Here is a 25,682-nt window from a genome sequence, read left to right as displayed (position 1 = left end):
CTGATAAGGGTTTAGGTTATAGTGTAGAAATTCACCGTAATTCGGTCGAAAATGTGCCTTCGTGGTGTTGTTGAAAGTAGTATACATAAAAAAAATACTTACTTTTTTTATTTTTGGCACTCTTGCGTGTAAAATATTGGCTTATTTCATTCGCAGAATGTATTTTCAGTAAAATAAGACGCGTTTCAGGTTAAATATCGCGTGTATATGGCAAATGATAAGAGAAAACGAAAGTAGGGTCGTTTACTGCGCGACGCCGTCAACAACGCGATTCGAGAAAGGGTCAGTGGTTTCAGTTTATACTGGTATAAAACCTTTTAATTTCAACTATTTTTCAGGATTCAGTTCAATTTCTTGATATCTGATACAGTATGATGGGTGATTTTGCACTAAATGATCTATTGTAACTTTAAATACAGCAAAGCTTTCATCACAGTAATAACACCTGTACTTCCGTCTGTTGTCCATTATTCTTCCATTAACCTAAAATATTAATTGCTATTAATGTGTGGAATATATAGATATATACAGAAATTATACGAAAACGGTTGAATTAGCCGCTATAACTATCGACCGCTATATAATTAGCACCCGCAACTTTACAAGACTTCGGACGGGCCTGCAGATGATTTGTAATATTGAAAATTGGCAATAACTTAACATTTTAACTAAGGTGTCTATATGAATATTGCCAGCTTCAATTCAAGCAAGTTGTTTTAATGTATCAAGGGCATGTATGCAAAACGATAATACATTCATTTCGATTTTTTGAAAGCGTACCAAAGAGTAAGTTCTGGAGGAGAGAATGTCTTTAAATTTTCTGTACACGACCTTTGGACTATAAGATTTTTTTAATAATGGGTCTCCATTACTGTAAATAGCAACCTATCTACCAGCCAGTCTTTTCAATTCAAATGTCTGGATTCCACCAACAGCACAATGAATCAAAATGACGCCTGAGACCCCTTCAAAATATGTTCTACTTCTATATGAGCCGCGCCATGAGAAAAACATTATAAGCGGCTTTGCGACCAGCATGAATCCAGACCAGCATACGCATCCGCGCAGTCTTGTCAGGGCCCATGTTGTTCGCTTTCAAAGCCTATTGCAATTAGAGAAACTGTTAGCGAACAGCATGGATCCTGACAAGACTGCGCGGATGCGCAGGCTGGTCTGGATCCATGCTGGTCGCAAAGCCACTATGTTGGTTTTCTCATGTTGCTCATATATCATATATATCTAGATACTAAAACATTGACAGAATATGAATAGGTCAACAATATATGAATAGGTCTTTCAGAGCTTGTTGAATATTGACTCTGACAATCCTATCAAAATATGACTCCTCCTACCCCACTCAGAGGTGCACAACCGTTAAATCATTCGGGATTTTACTTTCTCTACACTTTTATTGTCATGACACCTAAAATCGTGCTGAATGTCGTCTTGAACTGTAAAGGTTTTATACCAGGGTTCTTGTGTAAATTCGCCATAGTTTAGATCCATGTACTATACTTTTAGAACTTCAAACCATAGAAACCTATATATATATAGTAAACTACAAATAATCAGCCGTTCAAACTATGAAAAGAAAAGGTGGTGTAGACAGATTTGTGGTGGAACGCCGCCAGATTGAAGCCACTGACCCTTTCTCGAATCGCGTTGTTGACGGCATCGCGCAGTAAACGACCCTACTTTCGTTTTCTCTTATCATTTGCCATATACACGCGATATTTAACCTGAAACGCGTCTTATTTTACTGAAAATACATTCTGCGAATGAAATAAGCCCCCATTTTACACGCAAAAGTGCCAAAAATAAAAAAGTAAGTTTTTTTTATGTATACTACTTTCAACAACACCACGAAGGCACATTTTCGACCGAATTACGGTGAATTTCTACACTATAACCTAAGCCCTTATTAGAAAAATGAATTTAACGACCCGTTATACCCGAAAACATGCGTAAATTAGATAAAATATTGCAAATCGAGCGAAATAAAGGCAAAAAAAAGTATGATCAAATGCTGGTGTCAGACAGAACATCTAATCTTCAAAAGTTGGTGTCAGTAAGAACCTTCCCAGGGAATGATGTGGTGTCAGACAGAACATTTTTGGTCTACCCATCCGACTTTAACACCTCGTATTTTCGAAAGTAATGGAGATTTCGCCGGGATATTTGGCAGACAAAGAGAGAGAATGTTTGGCTTTCTATTGAGGGTAATGCCAAGCTTGTTGCTTCAGAAATGAGAAAAAATCCTCGGTTCAATATCCAAAACAATGAAAATCTGGCCGTGGATTAGCCATCTGTATGATTATTTGGTGGTCTTTTTAATTCAGAAAACATTCCTTTAGATGCCTCTTTCTATCCTCGAAACCTGGTAAGAGTCTGCATTTCACTGATTCACACTGTGTTAAGAAAAAATTGAAAATACTTACTTCTAATCGACAACAAACTCCGCAGAGTGTCGCGTTATCCGATCTGGTGTCATGTTATCTGGTGGTGTCGCGCTATCACGTTATAGGGTGTGTTAATGAAGTTTAGATAATACTGCGTAAACCATTACATTTTTTTTCTTTGCAACTTTATAAACATTGCTGATCTTGCAATTTTTTATTATTGACATGACAATACAAGTCACAAAGTGTCTTCCTGGTCTTGCAGCGATAAAAGAGTGACAAGTTTTATCAAAAGAAGGGTACTCGATCTGCAGTACTAGAGTCTATTTTTTTCAATACGTAACCAAACATGATCAAAACTAGCATGGATTTTACGTGGGTAAAATGAGTAAATTGCGCTTAAACCTTTTTGAAAGATAAGACGTTACTTTAATCAAGCGGTTTTGTTTAACATCTACCTATATTTAGTACGTGCTTACTGATTACAAGTATTTGTTTGCAAAAGCACAATGGAAACTGAGTGCTTTTCAATTTATCTCCTTATTAGGATTCAACGGATCGTTTTAGGCAAAAAAAAAAGATATTACCACCGAAGCAAAAGGTCAACAAAAGAAAACTCCGTGACAGTCTCGCAAAATAGGTCATTTAGGGGGATACATGTATATGTTTTTAATATGTTTGTATGCATCTGCCATTTACCCATCAAGGCTGCTGTTCGAGACAACGTGAATAATCCTGTGCTTGCTCAACTTGACAGCAATGTGTCTGATCCGAAGTTATGCATGCAATATGTGAGACCAGCATGGTATCAGGAAAAAGCAAATCATCGCATGTCACCTAAAAGATAACCTAATATTATTAATTTAACGTTATTCTTTTGGTCTCCGTACTGGTTGCTGCGTGTTTTCTCAACTTGATAGCAGTTTATCTCACATTGAAGATATTGTTTAAACCAACACAGATATTTTATTTATATAATTATATACATTTACAACATGGAACGCTACATTATTAAGGCATGAAAGGTTCTAAGCTTATTTGAAACTCTCTCTTCTGTGTTGATATAACGTATAGTCTATAAACATTTCAACGTGAACCGTAGGAAGTTAACAGAAACTCCAGAAGCTATAAGAACTGAGGTGACCATTCCAATGTCACATGTTTTTTTAAATCGTGTGTCATGTCAATGTAGTGCCATGTGTGGGTCTGAACAAAAAAAAATGAAACTATTTTGAACACTGTAATGCTTTAACAAATTGTTAATGCCCTTACTAAGTTTGAGAGTGGCCCAGCAACATTTGAATCAGGAAGCAATAGTCTATATTTTGGCTCGCTTGAGTAAGATGTTCTTTCACCATTGACATCCCTGACGTACGGAAACTAATTTTGTCCTTCGATGCTCATTCGTAGTTTAGAATCCTCCAATATGCAAACAATGTAATCTTTTTTGTATCAAATACAAAATCTTTAACGCAGTAAATAGAGACAAATAGGTGTGACAATACATACCATATGAATTCAAACTCGTTACAGAAAAACGAAGGTGATTGTCGCTAATAATACATAATTACTAATGTTCTACTAAATTGTAACCTATGGTGCTATATGTGATATTTAATGGTCGCGAGGAACTGAAGATCGTTCTAGACTGATCATATCAAATGTAAGTCTACGCAGGTCTGGTCAAGTAGTCCAAATATAAGTAGTCCCGAACTTTCTCAGTGACCTTTCCTCGTACGCTTTTTCAATAGCACCGCGTGTTCTTCTATTCTACTGCATTACAGTGTGATATGAAGCATTCAATCGAAATTTAAAATCATATGTTTCTTTCGCATGCGTAAGAAATTTATGTCTCAAAAAGAGACATTGAAAGAAGCAAAAATGAGTAATTCAGAGGGTTTTATTTTAGTTAACACCCCCTTTATTTTTTCTCGTTTTCTTTTTCTATAGTAATGATTTAGCTCTTTGAAAATGTAAAAGTCTAAGAAATGTTGAAATAACGTTAGTAAATAAGTGAATTTTATATGAAGTAGCCGTTCAACCGTAAAGTTGAACTTTTGCTGCAGGATTACTTGCTAGTACTGGAAACTTGTTTCAGTGCAATGAACTAAAATAAACACTAGACACTAAAAAGTTCGCGTTTCGTGTAGAAATGTTTAAAACCCTTTTCTTGACAAAATGTCGACACAAATGTGCATAATCTGTTTTCAGAAGATTTGGCCTTTTGTTTGTGTACACAACCCAAATAACCAACAGTATATGGGGAACCCTGAAAAGACGACAGCACAACCTTAACCCTTAGCCTGCTAAATTTCTAAAATGGACTGGTCCATCATTCAATTTGGGCAGTACCATTTATTATTTGAAGGGGTGTTCATTGAAAATGTATTGACTGAATAGCGAACAGTACAGACCATGATCAGCCTGCACGGATGTGCAGGCTGATCTTGGTCTGCACTGGTCGCAAAGGCAGAATAACTCGCCGCCAGCAGGCTAAAGGGTAAAATGTAGTCCTGCAACAGATCACTAGTGGGTTATATGTTACAAGAAATTACAAGCCATTGAACATATACCGAATATATATTTATAAAATATCAAAATAAAAATAGTGTTGAACACCTCTCGTAGAAGTTGTTTTGATCTGTCCAATCTCGCAAGAAGTCCATTGACGTCATCAGCTATATTTGATAGTATTCAATCCTGATTTTATTTACCATCTCTGAGCAAACAATTCAACCTAAACTAACAACTAAAAAAACTGTTTACAACAATTTGCAACCAAAAAAAAAAAAATAGCCATTCACAAAATTAATGTAATCTGGGCTGAAAAACATGCTCTTTGAAAAAAAATACAATAGTATCTACACTATCGCACGTTTTCCCGTAATTTATCTGTAAGGGAATGTACTGCTTATTTCTGATTGGCCATACTAAAATGTATTTATCAAAAATGTTTTCAGGATAGTCTGTAATATTGTGCTACCCTTTCTTGAACATACTTCAGGTCTGATAGGGACTACTTTAGTAACAAATAAAACCATTCCTCCTGTTGCTCCTAAAACAGCAGTAACGAACTGAGTACACTTGTTTCAAGTACACTTATGTTAGAAGATACAAAGAATTTTATCTATTTAGAAAGATAACGAGGTATATTTCGAACAGTAAGCTTAGCAACTTTAAACAGGTAAGGATTAAACTGAAGTCCAATCTAAATAGTTTAGTCATTTAGTTTCGTTATAAATCTTCCGGGATATTGATATAGATATAGGCATGTGAGACCTCTTACCTATCGATATTAAACTGCTACCCAGCAGGAGAAGAAAAGCAAACAAATTGATCTAAATTGTAATATCAGTGCGTTTTAAATTTATTGTCGGACGAGATAAAAGTAGCATGGTTTTGTTTAGCTGCAGAAAGAGCAGCGGAACAATATAAATTATATTCAGGCATAGTACTAAAACCAAAATAATTACACTTATACTAATATTACCTGTGACTTAAAAAAAACTCACATGTACATAGATTTGACTCTGGTTCTGTAATAATAATTTTGACTGCATTGTAAATAGTATGTGATAATTCATTTTTAACATCGAAGTATTAAATGCGTATAATTTTGAAAAAATGCATTTTTTCCCGAAAAATATTTATTTAGTATGATTATGATAACTTAAACGAAAACTTTCTTGTAATTGCGTCTATTTGCAAGATTGCGTTAAGCGTATGGCAAAAGGGTATTTACAATATTAATTCCACACAATTCCACACTTTTCCGCGATGGGAAAGGTTATATTCTAATATCATGGTAAGTTTGTTGTAAAACATTATGTAAGGTTATGGACCAGTAATAACAGCGTGATTCTTATTCTATTTACGCAGCTCGGCAATCTTCGGGTGTAACGTAGCTCAAAGCCCAAATAACTTTCAGTAAACTCTGAAAAATACGGAAATTACATACGCAGGATACATGATTTGCCGGCTGTCATTACGAATTTATTGGGTTCAATTTACGAAGCATGGCGCTCTAGAATTTTATAGACGTCTGTTTTCATTTCTGAAATATCCAGACTGTATCTAATTCATGTGTAAGTAGTCAAGTGAATCCCCAAACACTAGACGACTACTAAGATAGTAAAAGTGGAAACTCATCAGCTCGCCCAACACGCCAAAAATGAAAATGTTGCCGGCTCGGCTTGATTGAGCCTGTTCATTGACGGTAGTGGAAATACATGCTACCGCCCATGTCCTCTAGCTCCAGGTTGAGCAGAACCAACATTTACACATGTTACAAGTACCAAAAATAGTTTAGAGACATCCACAGATATGTGTTAATACGGCGGTACACATGGAACCTTCAATGATACACCGGTGTGTAATTCCTAAGTCTTACATAGTCAGAAAAAAGCAAAGATTGATATTATGATACAATCAACATGATCAAATAATTATATATTAAATCAATAACAGACAGTTGTGAAGATTTTTGTTTTCAAGGAATGTGCGGAAACTGTTTTACCACAAATTTAAAATTCAGTTTTTATTACTTTAAAAAAATAAATGTTGATCAACTTTTGATTGTCAACCATTAATATTTTAAACCTTCAACCTAATGCATGTCAAGACTTGGTTTCAAAATTGTCCTAAATGGGTAAAGTTCTCATAATATTTCTCATATCCTTTAAATTAAAATAACATTGAAGGGCATACATTATCTTTGCAAAGGAAACATGCTTCAGCTCTAGGGATTCCTTTGGATAAGTTATAGCTATCAATCATTTTAAATTGTCCAATATTTGACATAATTTATCGAGTCTTAAACGTGGAGATTTTAATAGAAGGAACTACGGTATAATGTAACCCGTTGCGGCTCTGTCTGAAGCAGTCCTGGTCCAAACCGGGTCTACGATAATATTAAGGAAATATAACTTGATTTGAACGTCGAGTTTTCCATAAATAATGTTTAACAGAATCTTGACTTTTCACAAAGCACGGGAAACCAGGTACCGGAAGGCTTAATCAAATTATGCTTTTTTAGTAGTTTAAGGTGATTTTATAGTATACTTGTCCAGACATCGTATTTATGTCAAACTATAGATATAAACTATTTCTATTTTCGAGTTCAGTTGGTTAGCAAAATGGTTTTGCTTGAAAGTGGAAGTAATGCCTAACATTAGATGATTTAACCTGAAAGTCATCGTGAAACCTTAAAGGTCTATAATGCAATATTCATCTTAAAAACAGATGAAACAGCCTTCCGAATAGATGTTACGCGTACTTACATGGGTAGAAAAGCACTACTTTTAGTATTGCACATGAACATTTATAGTCAGAGCCATAAAGGGAGGTAATAAAAACAATAGATTATATAAAACATTCTAGTATATTTAGCAATATTGCAATCTTTGACAAATATTAAAGAAAGTAATTATAAGAAATAGGATTTAATAAGAAGTCTATTTTATGTTCATAACGGAAAATGTGGCCGTCGCATTTTCAACAAAGGCATAATGAGCCTTTAAAGGTGGACCACTGTAGGAAAAGATATGGCAGTTCAAATTTTGAGGATTTGACTATCATTAATTTGCTAAGTTGTCATTTACACAATGCTAGATATATATTAAGCTAATTCTCTTTTAAACAGATAGATCTTAACGTGTCTTGAATTTAATAATTAAAGCGTCTAATTTTGTTTTCGTTATAGCTGGAAAAAGAAAATGACACTATTTTACAGAATTAAGGAAATACAGTTCAAACAACTAAATAAAAGTGTATTCAGACTCTGTTAAACTATGCCGTCTTAATTTTATGAAATTCCCCCGCCCTTGGACTCAGTATTGATATATTTTCTGGTCCTTTGGGATCATGGAGTACATTCAGTTTACTTCAACACTTAACCTGCTAAATTTCTAAAATGGACTGGTCCATCATTCAATTTGCGCAATACTATTATTCAAAGGTGTGCTCACTGAAAATTTACTGTCTGAATAGCGAACAGTGCAGACCACGGGATGTGCAGGCTGATCTTGGTCTGCACTGGTCGCAAAGGCAGAATCACTTGCCGCCAGCAGGTTAAAGGTTAGCAAAATTTCTCTTAAGCCGCTTCTGAGGGGTGTTACATAACTCATTACTTCTCATGAACAGAATCAGTCAAAACGAGTCTAATATTATTTTTCTAAGCTGCGGTCTGTGCTTCCAAAGGGTCTTCTTACAGATTTTACTGCCTAAAATCAGAGCCCGCCCGCTTAGCTCAGCAGGTAGAGCCTCGGTGTACGGATCGCAGGGTCGTGAGTTCGATCCTCGGGCGGGGCGTGTGTTCTCCGTGACTATTTGATAAACGACATTGTGTCTGAAATCATTAGTCCTCCACCTCTGATGCATGTGGGAAAGTTGGCAGTTACGTGCGGAGAACAGGTTTGTACTGGTACAGAATCCAGGAACACTGGTTATGTTAACTGCCCGCCGTTACATGACTGAAATACTGTTGAAAAACAGCGTTAAACCCAAAACAAACAAACAAACAACCTAAAATCACTCTTACAAACCGTTTTTTTAAACTTTTTAATTATATTTTCAGAGACTATTTCTAACTCGGCATCTCAAGATATTCTACAGCTAGCTCAAAAGGTAAAGCAGTATTTTTAATCTTTTTTTCTTATATTTCATTACAATGTTTTCACTGTAAAGTTTCAGGTGCAAACCTTTAAAAAATACATTTAGATAAGAAGCAGTTTAGCAGGTTTCAAGTGTCTTGCCAATTTAGGACATTTTCTCTTTTTTAATTTTTGTTTTACAAAATTTGATACTCAAAAGGATATTACTGCATTTGTTTTAAAACCATATCACTTAAACTTGAGAGACGAATTTAGCCTATTTAAAATGCAATTCTCGATTTTTCGTTTACAAAGAGATTACCATTTGAAATTTCAATAGTCACAGTGTTTTAGTCGAGGTATAATTCGTTCGCATCTGAACCCTAGGCAATGATTTTATTCAACGACAAATCACATCTGTTACATTTTATTCTATGACTGGTTTTCTTTCGCCTTTGTGCCTTATTATCATAAACCATTTGTCTACATTTTCAGCTGTTAAACCAGTTCAAAGGTTACGTGGCAGCAATTGCTGTTGGTGTGCTATTTATAGTAACGGTGCCTATTGTCGGTGCATGTTTTTGTTGCTGTCGACTTTGTGGTAATTGTGGCGGGAAAAGGTTCCAAGAACCTACAGACGGAATACATTGCAAACGTCGCGTGTTTGCATGCATCCTCTTTGTCACTACTGTATTTACACTGTAAGTAGTTACTACTTATTTCTTTCTTTTTTTCACGTAAAACGAAATGAAAATTAGCTGCGCTCTGTTTCTTACAAAATATGTTCCGTTTCAATATTCTTAAAGAAAATAAAAAACAGTAAGTTACGACACAGATAATAAATTCAAAGCTGATTTATGAATTGTTACTCGCCTTTACAACGTTGGTACGTCAGTTCTGATTATAGAAATTAATCTTGAAGATGGACAGAGTATAAGCTCATAGAAGTTAAATGGTCCGATTTCATATCAAAGTGGTGGGCAATGTATGTACCTGTATATCCAATGGCAAAATTTCATATCCCCAGACAGAGTATATATGAGTATATATATCTCCAATGGCCCAATTCAGTAACCTCGGGATGGGCAATATATATATGTACATAAATGTCCGATGGTATAATATTAAATCCTTAATTAAATTAAATTAAATTAAATTGATATTAAATAAAGATGAACAATATAGGTACATATATTTCCAATACCCCAGTATCATATCCTCATAGTAAACACTAAAAACAATATAGGTTGTTAAGTACACGGGAGCGTATTGACTGTTGCAGATGTTTGTTTTATTTTTCATTTTAGGCCAATGTATTTTTGTGTAAACAGCTGTAGTCTTTCATTGTAACACTCATACAGTTCAAAACTGTGAATACAAATATATAATCTATAAACCCTTTTTAGTCGTATGACTGTGAACATTAAACAATGCATATTTGCATAAGCTGTTTGTGAACACATATGTTCAGTGCCCTCATTTTGATATTTTCAGACAGGCAAATTTGTTATATGCTGTTTAGTTGTGTTTCAATCAGTACAGTATTAGCAAGGTTTATGGTCCCCCTACTTACATCACATTTCACTTTGCACAGAGCATAGACATATTTTACCAGCAAAGTAATTCTGCCCAAAACACCGAACCATTTTTTTAAAAATACATGTATTTGCTATTTACAAATGTACAAAAATGACATTTTATTGTTGTACTTTCCTGTATATTTATATATCTCTACATTTATAGTCGTTTTCTTTTGTCTAAACACAAACAAGTGAAGTTATAGTCTCGCAATAACACGTTTGACCTGGGCAGGAAACCACCGTATCAAATAATTAGCGTTGACGTCATAGCAACGCTATGAACGTGAAACGTGACTGCGTGATAATACTCATTTCACGAATAAATATAGGTATTACCTTCTGGCATATTTAAGTACTAGATGATAGGTTTTTTTTCTTTTTTGTTGTTGTTATAATTGTAGTTGTTGTTTTTATTTTTCAACAAAAAAAAATCATCCGTCTGATGCTGCTCCTTTATAAAAATAAGGCAAACAACATATATAATGAATTTTGTCCTATGACCTCATTTATATATTTTCAGAGTGGGCAATATTTGTACATACGTGAACAATGAGAGGATGTCAACGGCACTTGAAAAAGTCGCAGATATTGTGGACAATAATCTCAACGATATAGATACTTTCCTGGATCTAACTGTGGAAGTATGTCACACTTCTCAATACATTTGTCAAGTCCAGCGTATGTACGACTATTCATTGAAGGACCAAATATCACTGTGCACAGTAAAAGATTGTATTCCTTGCTTACATTACCTTAAGATATCCCATCCCGCTTTTACAATAGCTCATTAAAGCTACACACCCACTGTTTGTCTGAAAACTTCCATCAAGCTTGGCATAGAATGTATACTAGATGACACTGAAAAATGAGAAAATGGGTAAAAATGAAAGTTAGATATTGGTAAAAATGCAAGAAGAATGTAAATGTTCTGAATTATTTCAAAAGCGTTGGAACGGTGTTCTACCTTCTGCGCTTTGGTTATTTGTAAGAATATCTTACAAAAATCTTATGTCAGTAAGTTTGTATCACTAATCACTTTCAGGATACTCACTTTTTATTGACTTTTGAGATTATGTTGTCGGTTAGTCTATTTAATCAATGGTTTGCATCGATTTGGGTAATATATGATCCGGGTTTTATTTCCATACTTCAGCAAGCAAAGGTTGTAGGGGTCAAAAACCTAGGCACCACAAGAACAGCCATTGAAAGTAAACTGGATAAAAACAGTAAGATTTGTTTTTTGTCTCTATATTTAATAGTCTTTATTTTCTGTTTATTTTATACAAAAAAAAAAAATTGTACGAAGAGAAACTTGTATCTATTGAGTATAATTATAAAATTTCTGTTTACTTTCCATTTATATAACGTGTGTTCGGAGGGAACTGTAGTTTTTTGCGTACATTAATCTACATTCTACCATTCAATAATTAATGATGTCAGCTTTGTTTGTCGGTAAAACAAAAATTGGAACTAAACATTCTTTATTCTGCGATAAACAACGGTTTTTCGCGCGCGCTCCAATATGTAACTTTGTAAGAAGCATTTTCATCCATTATTATTATATAAAATAAAATTAAATAATTTTGCTTGAACTGTAGTTCTCAAAGAAGAAATCAGTGAGTTTGCTGTTAACTATTTGTCAAATGGCGCATTAGACAAAATGGACAATCGTACGTATACATGGATTTGATTTTTTCATTATATAAAATTTACAGTATCATTGTCATCCGCAAACAGATATGATGTCCTGTAATACCTTACATCATTTTATGTAAACAGTTCATGTTTAATCTAAAGTATAAGACGTGTACAAATTGTAATACAACTACACATGTGTAGTTAATAGTATTTAACATGTCTACACATTGTGATTCAGTCATAGTGCTTATATTCTATTCTGTTATGTTCTTATATCAAAGCAGTTTATTAGGCTTCTTTTAAGAATGCAGTTTTTTTATGATCTTTAGTTTGTTATGATAGACAGAGAATTGATCTTTTAATTTTACCATACAGCTGACAACATTTTATGAAACTTTGCATATTTGAAACACTTTTATGATTATTTATGACACGTTGAATGACTTTACCAGGAAATGAATTTAGATTTACTTGACGTTGCATCTTTCTGAAAATTGCTTGTCTCTTGTCTATTCAGGTATACAATCAGCCGTGAAAGCTTTTGATGCTGTATCAAAAGGAACAGACGAGGCAAGTGCAGCATATATTGCCATGATGTCTAACTGCGCCACAACGGGAACTTGTACAGTACTTATTGCTGCTCTTCCAAACAATCCGTTAAGCAGTGGTGGTGTAAGTAAGTTATAATTATAAGGTAGTGAACCCAAAATGTCTGTCGGCACTTTCCGCGAAATTATTTATTATTGTAAATTAAACTCCAAAATGACAGTCGGCACTTTCCGTAAAGTTACTTATTATTATAAACTAAACTCCAAACTGATAGTCGTCACTTTCGTGAAATTACTTATTACTGTAAACTTAACTCCAAAATGTCAGTCGGCACCTTCCGTGAAATTACTTATTACTGTAAACTTAACTCCAAAATGACAGTCGCCACCTTCCGTGAAATTACTTATTACTGTAAACCTGACAGTCGCCACCTTCCGTGAAATTACTTATTATACCCCCACCAAACATGTTTGAGGGGGGTATATAGGAGTCAGTTTTGTCGCGTCCCGTCGCGTCCCGTCCCGTCCCGTCGCGTCCCGAAATCTATTATCTCAGTTATTACCAAATGGATTTGATTTGAACTTAAAATACATGTTCCACCTTATCACCCACATCATGTGACACAAGGTGCATAACTCTTGACACCAAGTTTTCATGAATTATGTCCCCTTTTACTTAGAATTTAAGGTTAATTTTGTTGTATTTTCACTATATCTCAGTTATTACTAAATGGATTTGATTCAAACTTAAAATAGATGTTCCACCTCATCACCCACATCATGTGACATAAGGTGCATAACTCTGACACCATTTTTTTATGAATTATGCCCCTTTTTACTTAGAATTTAAGGTTGATTTTGATGTATTTTCACTTTATCTCAGTTACTACTGAATGGATTTGATTCAAACTTAAAATAGATGTTCCACCTCATCACCCACATCATGTGCCCATATCATGTGACACAAGGTGCATAACTCTGACACCAAGTTTTCATGAATTATGTCCCCTTTTACTTAGAATTTAAGGTTAATTTTGTTGTATTTTCACTATATCTCAGTTATTACTAAATGGATTTGATTCAAACTTAAAATAGTTGTTCCACCTCATCACCCAGATGATGTGACATAAGGTGCTTAACTCTGACATAAATTTTTTATGAATTATGTCCCCTTTTACTTTAAATTTAAGGTTGATTTTGATGTATTTTCACTATATCTCAATTATTACAAAATGGATTTGATTCAAACTTAAAATAGATGTTCCACCTCATCACCCACATCATGTGACACAAGGTGCATAACTCTGACACCAATTTTTCATGAATTATGCCCCTTTTTACTTAGAATTTAAGGTTAATTTTGATGTATTTTCACTATATCTCAATTACTACTGAATGGATTTGATTCAGACTTAAAATAGATGTTCCACCTCATCACCCACATCATGTGACACAAGGTGCATAACTCTGACACTATTTTTCTTGAATTGTGTCCCCTTTTACCTAGAATTTAAGGTTAATTTTGATGTATTTTCACTATATCTCATTCTGATTGGCTTAGAGCCAAAGGGAAGTAACCTTTTTTTAACCTTTGTACTGAGTTTCTCCCCCTTAAATTCCAGGAATTAGTCTATTTTTAGAAATCCTATTTTTAGATTTTCAATGTTTTAGGTATTTTTCTAACTTTTTTATTATAAGTCCTATGTAAAAAGTAAAAACATTTTTCTGTGGTAACATGGGTCGTCGGTAAGACACTTTTTTGTATTCACTTTTAGTGTATCTCTAATATTAGAGATTTAATATATTTACTAGTATTACTATACTAGTATTATACTAGTATTACTTATATGTGGAAGCCCAGGATGAAGTACTCCAAAGTATTTTTAAGATTCCTTATGGTTGCCATTCTTCTGTGACAAGACCGTATGGTGGGGGTATGAGTCACTTCTGTGACAGTTCTAGTTACTGTAAACCTAACTCCAAAATGACAGTCGGCACTTCCCGTGAAATTACTTATTACTGTAAACTTAACTCCAAAATGACAGACGGCACTTTCCGTGAAATTACTTATTTCTGTAAACTTAACTCCAAAATGACAGTCGGCACCTTCAGCGAAATACTTATTACTGTAAACCTAACTCCAAAATGACAGTAAGTACTTTCCGTGAAATTACTTATTACTGTAAACTCAACTCCAAAATGACAGTCAGCACTTTCCGTGAAATTACTTATTACTGTAAATCTAACTCCAAAATGACAGTTGGCACTTTCCGTGAAATTACTTATTACTGTAAACTTAACTCCAAAATGACAGTCGGCACCTTCAGCGAAATATTTATTACTGTAAGCCTAACTCCAAAATGACAGTCGGCACTTTCCGCGAAATTACTTATTACTGTAAACTTAACTCCAAAATGACAGTCGGCACTTTCCGTGAAATTACTTATTACTGTAAACTTAACTCCAAAATGACAGTCGGCACCTTCAGCGAAATACTTATTATTGTAAACTTAACTCCAAAATGACAGTCGGCACTTTCCGTGAAATTACTTATTACTGTAAACCTAACTCCAAAATGACAGTCGGCACTTTCCGTGAAATTACTTATTACTGTAAACTTAACTCCAAAATGACAGTCGTCAGCGAAATACTTATTACTGTAAACCTAACTCCAAAATGACAGTCGGCACTTTCCGTGAAATTACTTATTACTGTAAACTTAACTCCAAAATGGCAGTCGGCACTTACCGTGAAATTACTTATTACTGTAAACTTAACTCCAAAATGACAGTCGCCACCTTCCGTGAAATTACTTATTACTGTAAACCTGACAGTCGCCACCTTCCGTGAAATTACTTATTACTGTAAACCTAACTCCAAAATGACAGTCGGCACTTTCCGTGAAATTACTTATTACTGTAAACTTAACTCCAAAATGACAGTCGGCACCTTCAGCGAAATATTTATTACTGTAAACTTAACTCCAAAATGACAGTCGGCACTTTCCGTGCAATTACTTATTATTGTAAATTAAACTCCAAAATGGCGGATATTCAAGATGATCGACGCTCTAAATACGGTATGTTATATTTGGCAGTTGTGCAGTGATTTGCTTGCTTTCCTTAGCTGGTACTTAAATTTGTGTTTATTTTTATGAAAATTGCATATGTGGATAAATGTCCAGTTGCGTACATTTTGTATTTTATTTGAAAATGGTGACACTATTTTTGATATTCGGTTATTCATAAGGTCCTTAGGACCTGGGACAATAGTTATTACTATTGACCGGCAAGCCATTCAGACAGTGTATAGGTATTAACTGCGACTGATACTCATAAATAACCGTCAGGTGTTTTATTTTGACACAACTTAACTTTGTTACATAAAATTCTTTGAGAAATGAGAAAGCGACCCTTATCATAAATTTACTTATGAATCGGGTTTGACGTACGAATAAAGTTCTTTTTATGATTTACTTTTTCGTTCATAAGATTTAATGTTAATACTTTTTTATTTACCATTTTAGTTATCGCTAACTCAAAAGAACGCTTTCAATACATTCCGGAACAACGACGCAGTTAAACAGGTAATGTATTGAAACGTCTCTATTATTTGACATACATATACTACCCATGTATGGGGTTTCACACACTTTTTTTTTTAATTTGTGTTTTCATCAGTATTTCAGTGATGTAACCGGCGGGCAGTTAACCTAATATGTGTTCCTACATCGTGTACCAGTACTAACCTGTTCTCTGCAAGTAACTGCTGACTTCTTTACATGAATAAGCGATAGAGAACATACGCCTCAACCGGGGATTGAGCTCACTATCTCGCGATATGTAATCTGAGCTTTCCGTACTAACTAACCTGGCGGACTTCCACACTGTTCAAATTTAAACTGAGATGAATTGTTAGTCACGTCGGTATACTGCCATCCTCTTCTTATGAACTCATTAGGTCGTGCAAAATGCTCGTGAAAGTGCAAGTTCGATCTCTGGTCAGCCCAAAATTTAATAAGTTGTATGTAATTAAAAGACTGACTTGAAATAAATGAATTATGTTGAAATACATAATGAATTTAAGAATGTGGATTTTGCAAAACTAATTATGAACTTTCGTGTCTATGTATTACACAGGTGAAGGACCAAATTGGATCTAACATTGCTAGCAGCATTCCACCTTTAACAGGTATTTCTTCCTTCCTGCGCCAAACATTTCAGCATTGAAGAAAGGAATAACATAGAATTTTTGCAAGCGAGTAATTAAAGTATAAAAAATTTAAGGGTTCATACAATTTTATTCTATGTTCCCTCTATAAACTTCCGAACTTTAGAGATGGTAAACTGTTTTCAATTCATACATAGTATGGCCAAGGTTCTTTAAAAAAAGTTAGTTCAAAACTCTGGAAGGCTTCCTCTGTATTTGCAGGCATGAAAACAAATGTGGCAAATTCGTTTAATACTATGGAAGCGAAGGTCAAAAAATACGTGCAGGAAATAGAAAGTTTTAAAACACAAGTAAGTCTACACATCACAGTCAAGTAAATGTGACATTTGCTCTACAAGAACTTCATATTCGACCCCGTCTTTCAAATGTATTAGAGCTGCAACTATAAAGAGAAATTATGTATTCATGTAGTTTCATTTTAATATCCCTAAAATTAAAATTAGATCTTTTTAATGTGTTTCATTATAAGAATCTTTCACTGGTTGTGGGTAAAGATTAGAATATCCGGCACGAGGGTAACTGTTTAGGCGGTAACGAGGCTCCTGCGGAGTTGCCACCTAAACAGTTACCCTTGTGCCGAATATTCCCATCTTTACCCGCTGCCAATGATTGGTTCTTTTTTTCGCATGCCTTATTCTTCAATTTGTAGAAGATATAAAGAAAAACTAAATTAAAGCACGTGAGTCATTTTACACCCCTGGGTGTAAGATGAGTTTTTCTAGCACCGGAAAAGCACGGGAAAATCCTGTCCGGCATGCAAGAATAGCAACAGATGATGCAATAACTAGATAAATATTGTAAACAAACGTATTTATAACTTCCTGAAAGAATGTCATATTATGTTGCGTGAAAAACGTACGAGTGTATGCCACAAAACCTCAACAGAGCCTCGTTGCCGTGAAACAGTTACAGGAGATAATTCCATCCGAACCTTCATCTAAAGACAGATTCTTTTTCTGGCATACCGTATTCATCAATTCACAGAAGAAAGAAAATAAAGCAAACGCTTTTTTTCTAAGCACTTTTTTATCATAGCAGCTTATGAATTTACGCTGTCATTCGTAAATTTCACCACGTGAGTCACCTTACACCCCGGTATGTAAGATGAGTTTTTCCAGCACCGGCAAAAACACAGGAAAATCATGTCTGTCATCCAAGAAAAGCAGCTGCCCTGCTTTGCGCTCAGAACTAAAAGTCTTTTCTAGTATCGTCAAATGATGCCGCTTTGAGATTTTTATATCACATGTAGAACATGTTTCCCAATCGGCCTTAGATAAACTTAGAAAAACAAATATGTATGTCTTGACGACAAAACTCAAACATAGCATATGTTTGTTGTTGGTGGTGGTGGTGTTTTGTTTCGTTTTGCGTTAAAAAACTTTTCATTTTGTAAAATTGAATTGCGCTCCTTAAGGTCTAACCGCTCCGAGTCTTTCTAGCTTTATTCTTTTGAATGTAATCTGGTCATTATTTTAGCACAGTGATGGACTAAATCATTAATTAACTATAACGTTTATATTTAACACAAATACTCTACATCTTTTGATGGTACTGTTGGTAAGCACTGCTAATGTCCCCGGGATGCCATTCAGTTCGTACTAGGGTCATAATAAAAAAAATATGACGTGTAACGTAGTAAGTAAATTTCAGGCAAATGATGGTATTGATATACAATCTTATAAAGACCAGGCACGAGACTACACCGAGACCGCCCAGACATACGACAAATACAGGCAAGTTTAACTTTTTTCAGCGCATGATTATATTGAAATAGTGAAAACTGAGCAACACCATGAGAAAATTAACATAGTGCATTTGCGACCAGCACGGATCCAAACCAGCCTGCGCATCCGCGCAGTCTGGTCAGGATCCATGCTGTTCGCTAACGGTTTCTCTAATTGCAATCGGCTTTGAAAGCGAACAGTATGGATCCTGACCAGACTGCGCGGATGCGCAGGCTGGTCTGGATCCATGCTGGTCAAAAATGCACTATGTTGGTTTTCTCATGGTGCGGCTCAAATATGTGTGGTGAATTTCAAAGTATAAAATATAAGGCTAAATAGTAAAAATAAAATGACTTTATATCTTTGTTTATTTGGTTTAAAAATATGCTTTGAACATTTGTTCTATATTGTAAGTGTGGTAAGTGTAGTCTATAACTGGCAGTATATTAATTGTGTAATATGGCTCATTTACGAGCATATGATCACTTTTAAAAGCAGTAAAGCCATAAGTGAAGATTGATTAGAACAGACAAATGACAAAATAGTTATTGTTACAGAAATATCGGTGGAACAGTCCTAGGAGCAATCATTACACTAATAGTAAGCCTGCAGTTTTTTGGTATGGTATTTGGCTCAGTTGGTCAGAGCTTGCGCACATTACCGACAGAGAGAGGTTGTGTTTCGAATTCTGGTGGAAACTTACTAATTGCGTAAGTCATCGCCCAAGTGGTATCACTACAAATATATTCTTTTCTGAATTTCAATATTTTTTAACACTGACTTACACAGTTAGGTTTTGTAATAAGTTTTTTTTTTCAAATTTATTATCTGTCATATATTTTCGTGATTTCACATTATTTTCATAAATAGTAAGATTTTGTTCTATAAATTGTGGTTTTCTATCTAAGCATTGATTTAACACCAATTTAAAACTTAATGAAATTATACCTGAGTGTCCATTCAAGTTGTATGACTTTTTAAATCATTTACCTAATTCGTCGTAGAAATGTATGCATTTTTAAGAAGTGTAATTGCCAAACAAAAGTCCCACAGATAATATAGAGGTAAGGTTTGAATATTTGATACTAAAAACAAAGTCGCCAACTATGAATAATTCTATTCAACCTGTTTACCTATGATATTTGGTTTTATGACCAAAGAAACACGGTTAAGGCTATAATCGACTTTATACGAACAGACACAATCAAACCGAGACTGCTGTTGTGTTGCTTGCTTGCGTTCAGGTTCTATCCAAAGGATCTTTTCACAGATTTTAACAGCGGTCTTTTAATAGTGCCGCGTGTGGCGGATGTAAAAAGTCTTCCTGTACTTGGACTTTGTGTTGTTATATTTTCCGATCAATTGTAGTCATGGAGAGCATTAATTTAAACTACAGGCCTGGGATTCAGTCCAAAACCAAAAGCCTGTAATGTGTTTTTTTTTTCCATAGAGTTATATATGGAAATTCTGGTAGCAAAAAGCCTGAAATCAGGATCAGCCCTCAGACTAAAACAAATCTCAGACCTGTTACTGTAATTCATCCAGTCATCTTGGCAATGGCAAAAACGTTTCAAGTTGTAAGAATTCTCTGATAAAAACAGCAACAGAAAAATAGCAATTTTACTTCACCGACTTGTGTAGACTTACTAAATACAGAAGATTTATAGAATTCCGCTTAATTAAGACGATGCTAAAGGAACCACATATTTCATAACCTCTAATGAACCGAGTCTGTTATTATGCAGCTTGGTTGCATTCTATGCTTCCAAAGGATCGTTTTACAGGTTTTTGTATTATACTTAATATCAACTGAGCTTTCAGACATGGTTTAAGTTTGAAATATTATTTTAACGAGTTCATCTTCCTTTTTGCAGGTCTGTCGCACTTATATTTCTATTTTCGTGGTTACTGATGTTGTTAACTACTATTACCTTTGCTGTTGGCTCTATTCTGGAAAGATTTGTTTGTCAGCCACTATCTCCTCCGGATTTTCAACTTCTTCAAGTAAGTTTTTGTTCTGTCAGTTTTAACTTGTGTCTGCTTTTGTTTGTTTGTTTGTTGTTGTTGTTGTTGTTGTTGTGTGTGTGTTAATACTGTTACATTTAATTGTATTTCTCTTTCATTCAATATGCACATAGAAGGTATATGTATACACGTTTGCGATAACTGAAGTATTAAAAACAACTTTTAATTTCAATGATTATGCATTCCCACTTGATAACAGACTAAGTTTTATCTCTTTTGTAGCTACTAAACTATTACGAATCTTTTTTTAAATATTTGTTTTGTTTATAGTGTTGTGGTCATATTTTTGCATAAAATCATAATCAAAATTATTATAAAGAAACTTGCTTTTGATATGTCAGATTTTTGGACACCGGCAGCTCAGATCAAATAGCGACAGTTGAAAATATAACTTTCTTGATTTTAAGCATAGACAAACAGCAGTTCAATAGAAACATCACCTTTTGCATCACAAATAAATCATTCCTGTACCACTCGGACATGGAGTATTCTAGTCGAGTTTCTGACCAAATATGACTGTCACACATTAGTGTTACTTTTGTCTATCAAAACACTTTCCTTGCACATGTTGTAGTTGTTTTTAAATTTCCTGAATATTTTAAGGAAACCTTTCTTACACGTGTGTGGCATTTATTTAAATACTACGGTTGTTTAAGGAATTAAATCGCTTACAGTTTGTTTCTGAGTTATAACTACCTTTAAATTAAGTATAAGCAGCCACATAAAGCTGAACTGAATTGCATTCAGGAACCAAACGGAAAATGGCCACTTTGAAAATCGAAGAAATAAATGTATATTAAATGTTCAAGGCCTTAATAAAATCAAATATATTTTTTCCAGGTCGCCGACAAAAAATTTGACACCACTGAAGTTTTTGGTGCATCACTATCAACTGTTCTTAAGTAAGGATATTTCCTTTCCATTTCTAACATGTTTTGAATTAAAAATTTGAATTTCCCCTGACCACACCTAGAATGCTGCGGCCAATTTTACATAATTTATCTTTTTGTTTTGAAATTCTTTGATATCCGATACACTTCCATTGATAATTCTTAAACATTTTAATTCATTTATATGTTCTTACATATGTTGGTTTAATATCGGTTTATTCTTTAATTTATTTAATATCAGCCATCTTAGAAACTTCAAGCTATTTAGTGTAGATTTGCGATTATGAGACCACAAATGGTTTGTGAAAAGTGGTTTTACTTACAAATAGGTCTCATTATCAATAGGACCAACAAATTTGGAGAATCCGTCTTGTTCTGTGGTGTGTTTGGGGCTTAGGGCTCGTTGCCTAGTGCTTAGGATGGCAACTCAATATGGGTTTTTTTTGAAAGTCTGCCAGGGATATAAAATTCTTTTATTTGAAAGAGCCATCCAACTGCCTAAAGCCTGCTCGCTTAGTTCATTGAGATGAAAAGAGTTTGATCTCCGGGCGAGGCGACGATTTCAAAAAAGACCGTCTGAAAAAAAAAAATCGTCTTACCAGTTCATATGGAAAAGTTGATAGCTACTTCGAAAGAACAGATTAGTACTGGTACAGAATCCAGGATAACATATCAAAAATGATATGGACAAATTGCACTAAACCTAGAAAAAAAACAACTAGCTTAAGAAAGATCAACAGGTTGCCTGCTCGTGTTCTAAAATAAAAAGCAAAAGGGCACTCTGAGTCTAAAATTAACATCTAGGCGATTAAACGTACACCCTCATTACTGTAACCTGATTAAGAAAACAACACGAACGTGATCCTTAAGTATCAGGATTAAAATAAGATCCTATATCATATCGAATGATAATTATAATTGAAAACGTCTTTAATACCAAACTGTCTATTTACATTTTCTTTGAGGTTAAAGCGTATTAGATACTTTGTTGTAATTATTATTATTATTATTATTATTGTTCTTATTATTATATTATACCAGATTTATATAGCGCCCTTTTCATGATAAACACGTTCAAAGACGCTTTACATATAATAATACGATATGATACGATACGAAAAAGGACGTGAATACGTGCTGGTACTTTGTTATATATTTTCAGAGACTGTCGGGACGGAAAGGCAGCGTATGAAGCTTTCCATTTAAAGAATAAAGGATTCGACTTACAGGACCTAGATAACAGATTAGCAGGCGAACTGACGGTTTGTATTAAGATCCTAACCGTAATCATAACGCAAATTACGCAATACTGAAGTTGCCATACAGTACGACTTTGTATGAAATGAAATCCCGAAAACATGTGTAAAACATGAAAGTACATTCATTAACGTAGGAAAGTGTGTGTGGACAGGGTGTGCATGTGGGTTTCAGATTATTTATTCATTAACCAATGGTGCCTGCTTTTAGCAGTGAGCACAATCGGCCCAACTCTATTGCTGTATTTGTTTCGCTTGCACTCGTGTTGAGTTTAAAAAAACTAACGCTTAGAACAACGGTCATAATTTTTGCATTACAATGTATACCCAAAATTTTGTCAAAATTGGGTAAGGTAAATTTCTAGTCTTTCTGATAATTTTCATTATTTAAAAAAATGAATCAAAGTTAAACAGATTACTTTTGTATTTGTGACGTCATGTTCTTGTTCACTTCCCGAAAAGAAAAGAAGGTAAAGGCCTAATTGTACTCGTGTTACGTTCTCAGTATTATATTAGCTAACCTGACGCGACTCTAGTGTTTGCAAAACAAATGGGTTTTATAATGCTGCGTCACTGAAATATCACGCCTTACACACGTGACCTGATACATCACTAAGTTGTATTATACAGACACATTGCATACCCTTCCTAGAACTATCTCTTTACGCTGAGCGCCATGTAAAAAGCCACGTTTTTGGTACGACGCGGCCAGGAAGCGAACCCACGACCTCATGCTCTCGAAGCGGGCGCTGTAGCACTAGTCTACCAAAAAGGTAGGTAGGCATAAGTTCCTGTGACGGGATGTTACGGCCGAAGGATGCTGAAATATCATTACGAGAATATCGCACGAAAATTGCAGATTGTCATTAGGAACCCACTACGTTAAGAACCTGTTTGCAATCGTTGCTCAAGCATCTTTTAGAAAGTGTACTACATGTATATATTATATAAATTGTTGTTTCATTTTCTAGAATATCGAAGGAGAGATGGACAATGCCTTAGGTTCATTAAGCACCAGTAGCATTAGCACGGGGTCAGCCGTGACTGATGCAAGCAAAAGTCTGCAAAATCTTCATGATGTACTCAGCACAATAAACTATGGTGTCGTGGACACACTGGTACGCTTATCTTTATGTACAATATGTCAAGACCATTTTGCAAAAAAAAGGATTTTTAAAAAATAGACATTCAAAGTTGACTAGCTTCTTAGATTCTTTACAAAGTGTTTATTTCATTTAGTCCTTTATCGGTTATGAACGGTTGGGACTGTGAGATTGCGCAATGCCCATCCCTCTCCATGGCATATATGGCATGACAAAATCCCAGTCATGCATCCAGCGTCTTTTAAGTTATTCACAATAACTATCCTCTACAACAACCTAAAGTGATGCGACTAATACCCCGGTCACAAGAAGGCTCCGAGCTCCGTATAAGTAGATTTTCAGTCGAATTTTGGAAACTCGTACGGCGTCCACACGGACATCGATGACTCGTATGAGAGTCTTAGGGATTTTTCGAACTCGTAGAGGACTCGGAAACTCAGTGAAAATGTTTCATCGAGCTCCCGAATTCCAATGAGCTCGCAGAGATTTTCGAAGTCGGGAGCACCTCTCAAGAGCCCCGTACGGGAACCGCACTGGTCCCAGAAGAGCTCGTACGGACATCGCACGATGTCCGTGCGGATGTGGATAAACAGCGAGGCTTGACGATGCTCTAACGACTGCACGGTCAACGTACGATGTCCGTACGATATGAAGGACACCGTGCAGAGAACGTCTGATGTTCGCATGATGCTCGCAGGGCATTACGATCGCCGTAAGGGCTCCGTACGAATTCCTTGGTGAATCAAGGTGGTATAAAAGCACAGTACCTGCGGACACGGCACGAGTGCCATGCGAGCGCCGTACGAACCCATGAGCACCATACAAGGTACGGCCGGTCTCCTCGTGAGCTCCGCACGACTTGTCTGCGATGTTCGTACGAATATCCTACGATTTTCATCCTCTGAAGATCGTACGGGGCCCTTAGGTACTGTGGCCAGATGCTACGGTTGTACAGAGACCGTAAGGATTCTAAAATCGGTGGACTCGTACGATTTTTTAGAACTGTACGAACATCGTACGGTTTTGTGACCGAGGCATTAGGCTGATCATTAGAATTATTTTGTGCCAAGAAATATAGCGTAAATGTCTTGTTCAGTACAAGACATGACAAGATAAGATTTATTTTTAGTCGGCAAGACATACAAATAACATAAGCTCTGCGGAGCTTTTTCAACCGACTATATTACAAGTGTATGTAAACAAAATGTAATGTTGCTACAAAATAAGAAATGATAATTTACAGCCTAAAATCAATAAGAAGTATGCTTGTCTTACCAAATATGGTTTAAATTCATTTGGCAGGACAAATTTCCTATATACAATTTGCATACGTTAAGGGATTTTAGAATAACATGATGAAATTTCAGTGTATGATGTCTCGGTTACACTTCTCGTGAAAGCCATCAAAGGTAAATTTTTGTCACCGACTTGTGACACGGAATTTGAAATAGTATTTCGCTTTGTTAACGTACAATATATCGCTTTCCCTATGGTCCGTAGCTCAAGAGGCTGAGCAAAGGTCATTATTATTATTATTATACCAGATTTATGTAGCGCCCTTTTCATGATCAATTTCACGTTCAAAGGCGCTTTACATAGTTCAAATGCAGCCACACAGGGCGCATAATTCATCCTCTACTAGTACAGACACAGAGCGATCTGACCAGAGGTACAGAGTGAGACAAAGCCCCCACGACAG

The 25,682-nt window shown here is 35.2% G+C and overlaps 1 protein-coding gene across 1 annotated transcript in view; it reads left to right on the top strand.

Moving 5' to 3' along the window:
- Positions 1–25,682, top strand: part of LOC123547876 (prominin-1-like) — a 48,723-nt gene that overhangs the window by 6,529 nt on the left and 16,512 nt on the right. Inside the window, exons 2-16 of the mRNA XM_053551182.1 lie at positions 8,974–9,023; positions 9,485–9,690; positions 11,090–11,210; positions 11,723–11,795; positions 12,168–12,239; positions 12,725–12,879; positions 16,282–16,341; positions 16,895–16,946; positions 17,187–17,275; positions 18,636–18,718; positions 19,267–19,419; positions 20,584–20,713; positions 21,575–21,636; positions 22,787–22,886; positions 23,852–23,998. Coding sequence (XP_053407157.1) covers positions 8,974–9,023; positions 9,485–9,690; positions 11,090–11,210; positions 11,723–11,795; positions 12,168–12,239; positions 12,725–12,879; positions 16,282–16,341; positions 16,895–16,946; positions 17,187–17,275; positions 18,636–18,718; positions 19,267–19,419; positions 20,584–20,713; positions 21,575–21,636; positions 22,787–22,886; positions 23,852–23,998 — 1,553 coding nt within the window. The remainder of the gene's footprint in view (positions 1–8,973; positions 9,024–9,484; positions 9,691–11,089; positions 11,211–11,722; positions 11,796–12,167; positions 12,240–12,724; positions 12,880–16,281; positions 16,342–16,894; positions 16,947–17,186; positions 17,276–18,635; positions 18,719–19,266; positions 19,420–20,583; positions 20,714–21,574; positions 21,637–22,786; positions 22,887–23,851; positions 23,999–25,682) is intronic.

The sequence above is a fragment of the Mercenaria mercenaria genome, chromosome 9 (genome assembly GCF_021730395.1).
Source record: "Mercenaria mercenaria strain notata chromosome 9, MADL_Memer_1, whole genome shotgun sequence".
Classification (NCBI taxonomy): domain Eukaryota; kingdom Metazoa; phylum Mollusca; class Bivalvia; order Venerida; family Veneridae; genus Mercenaria; species Mercenaria mercenaria.
This window is presented reverse-complemented; position numbering and strand designations above follow the sequence as displayed.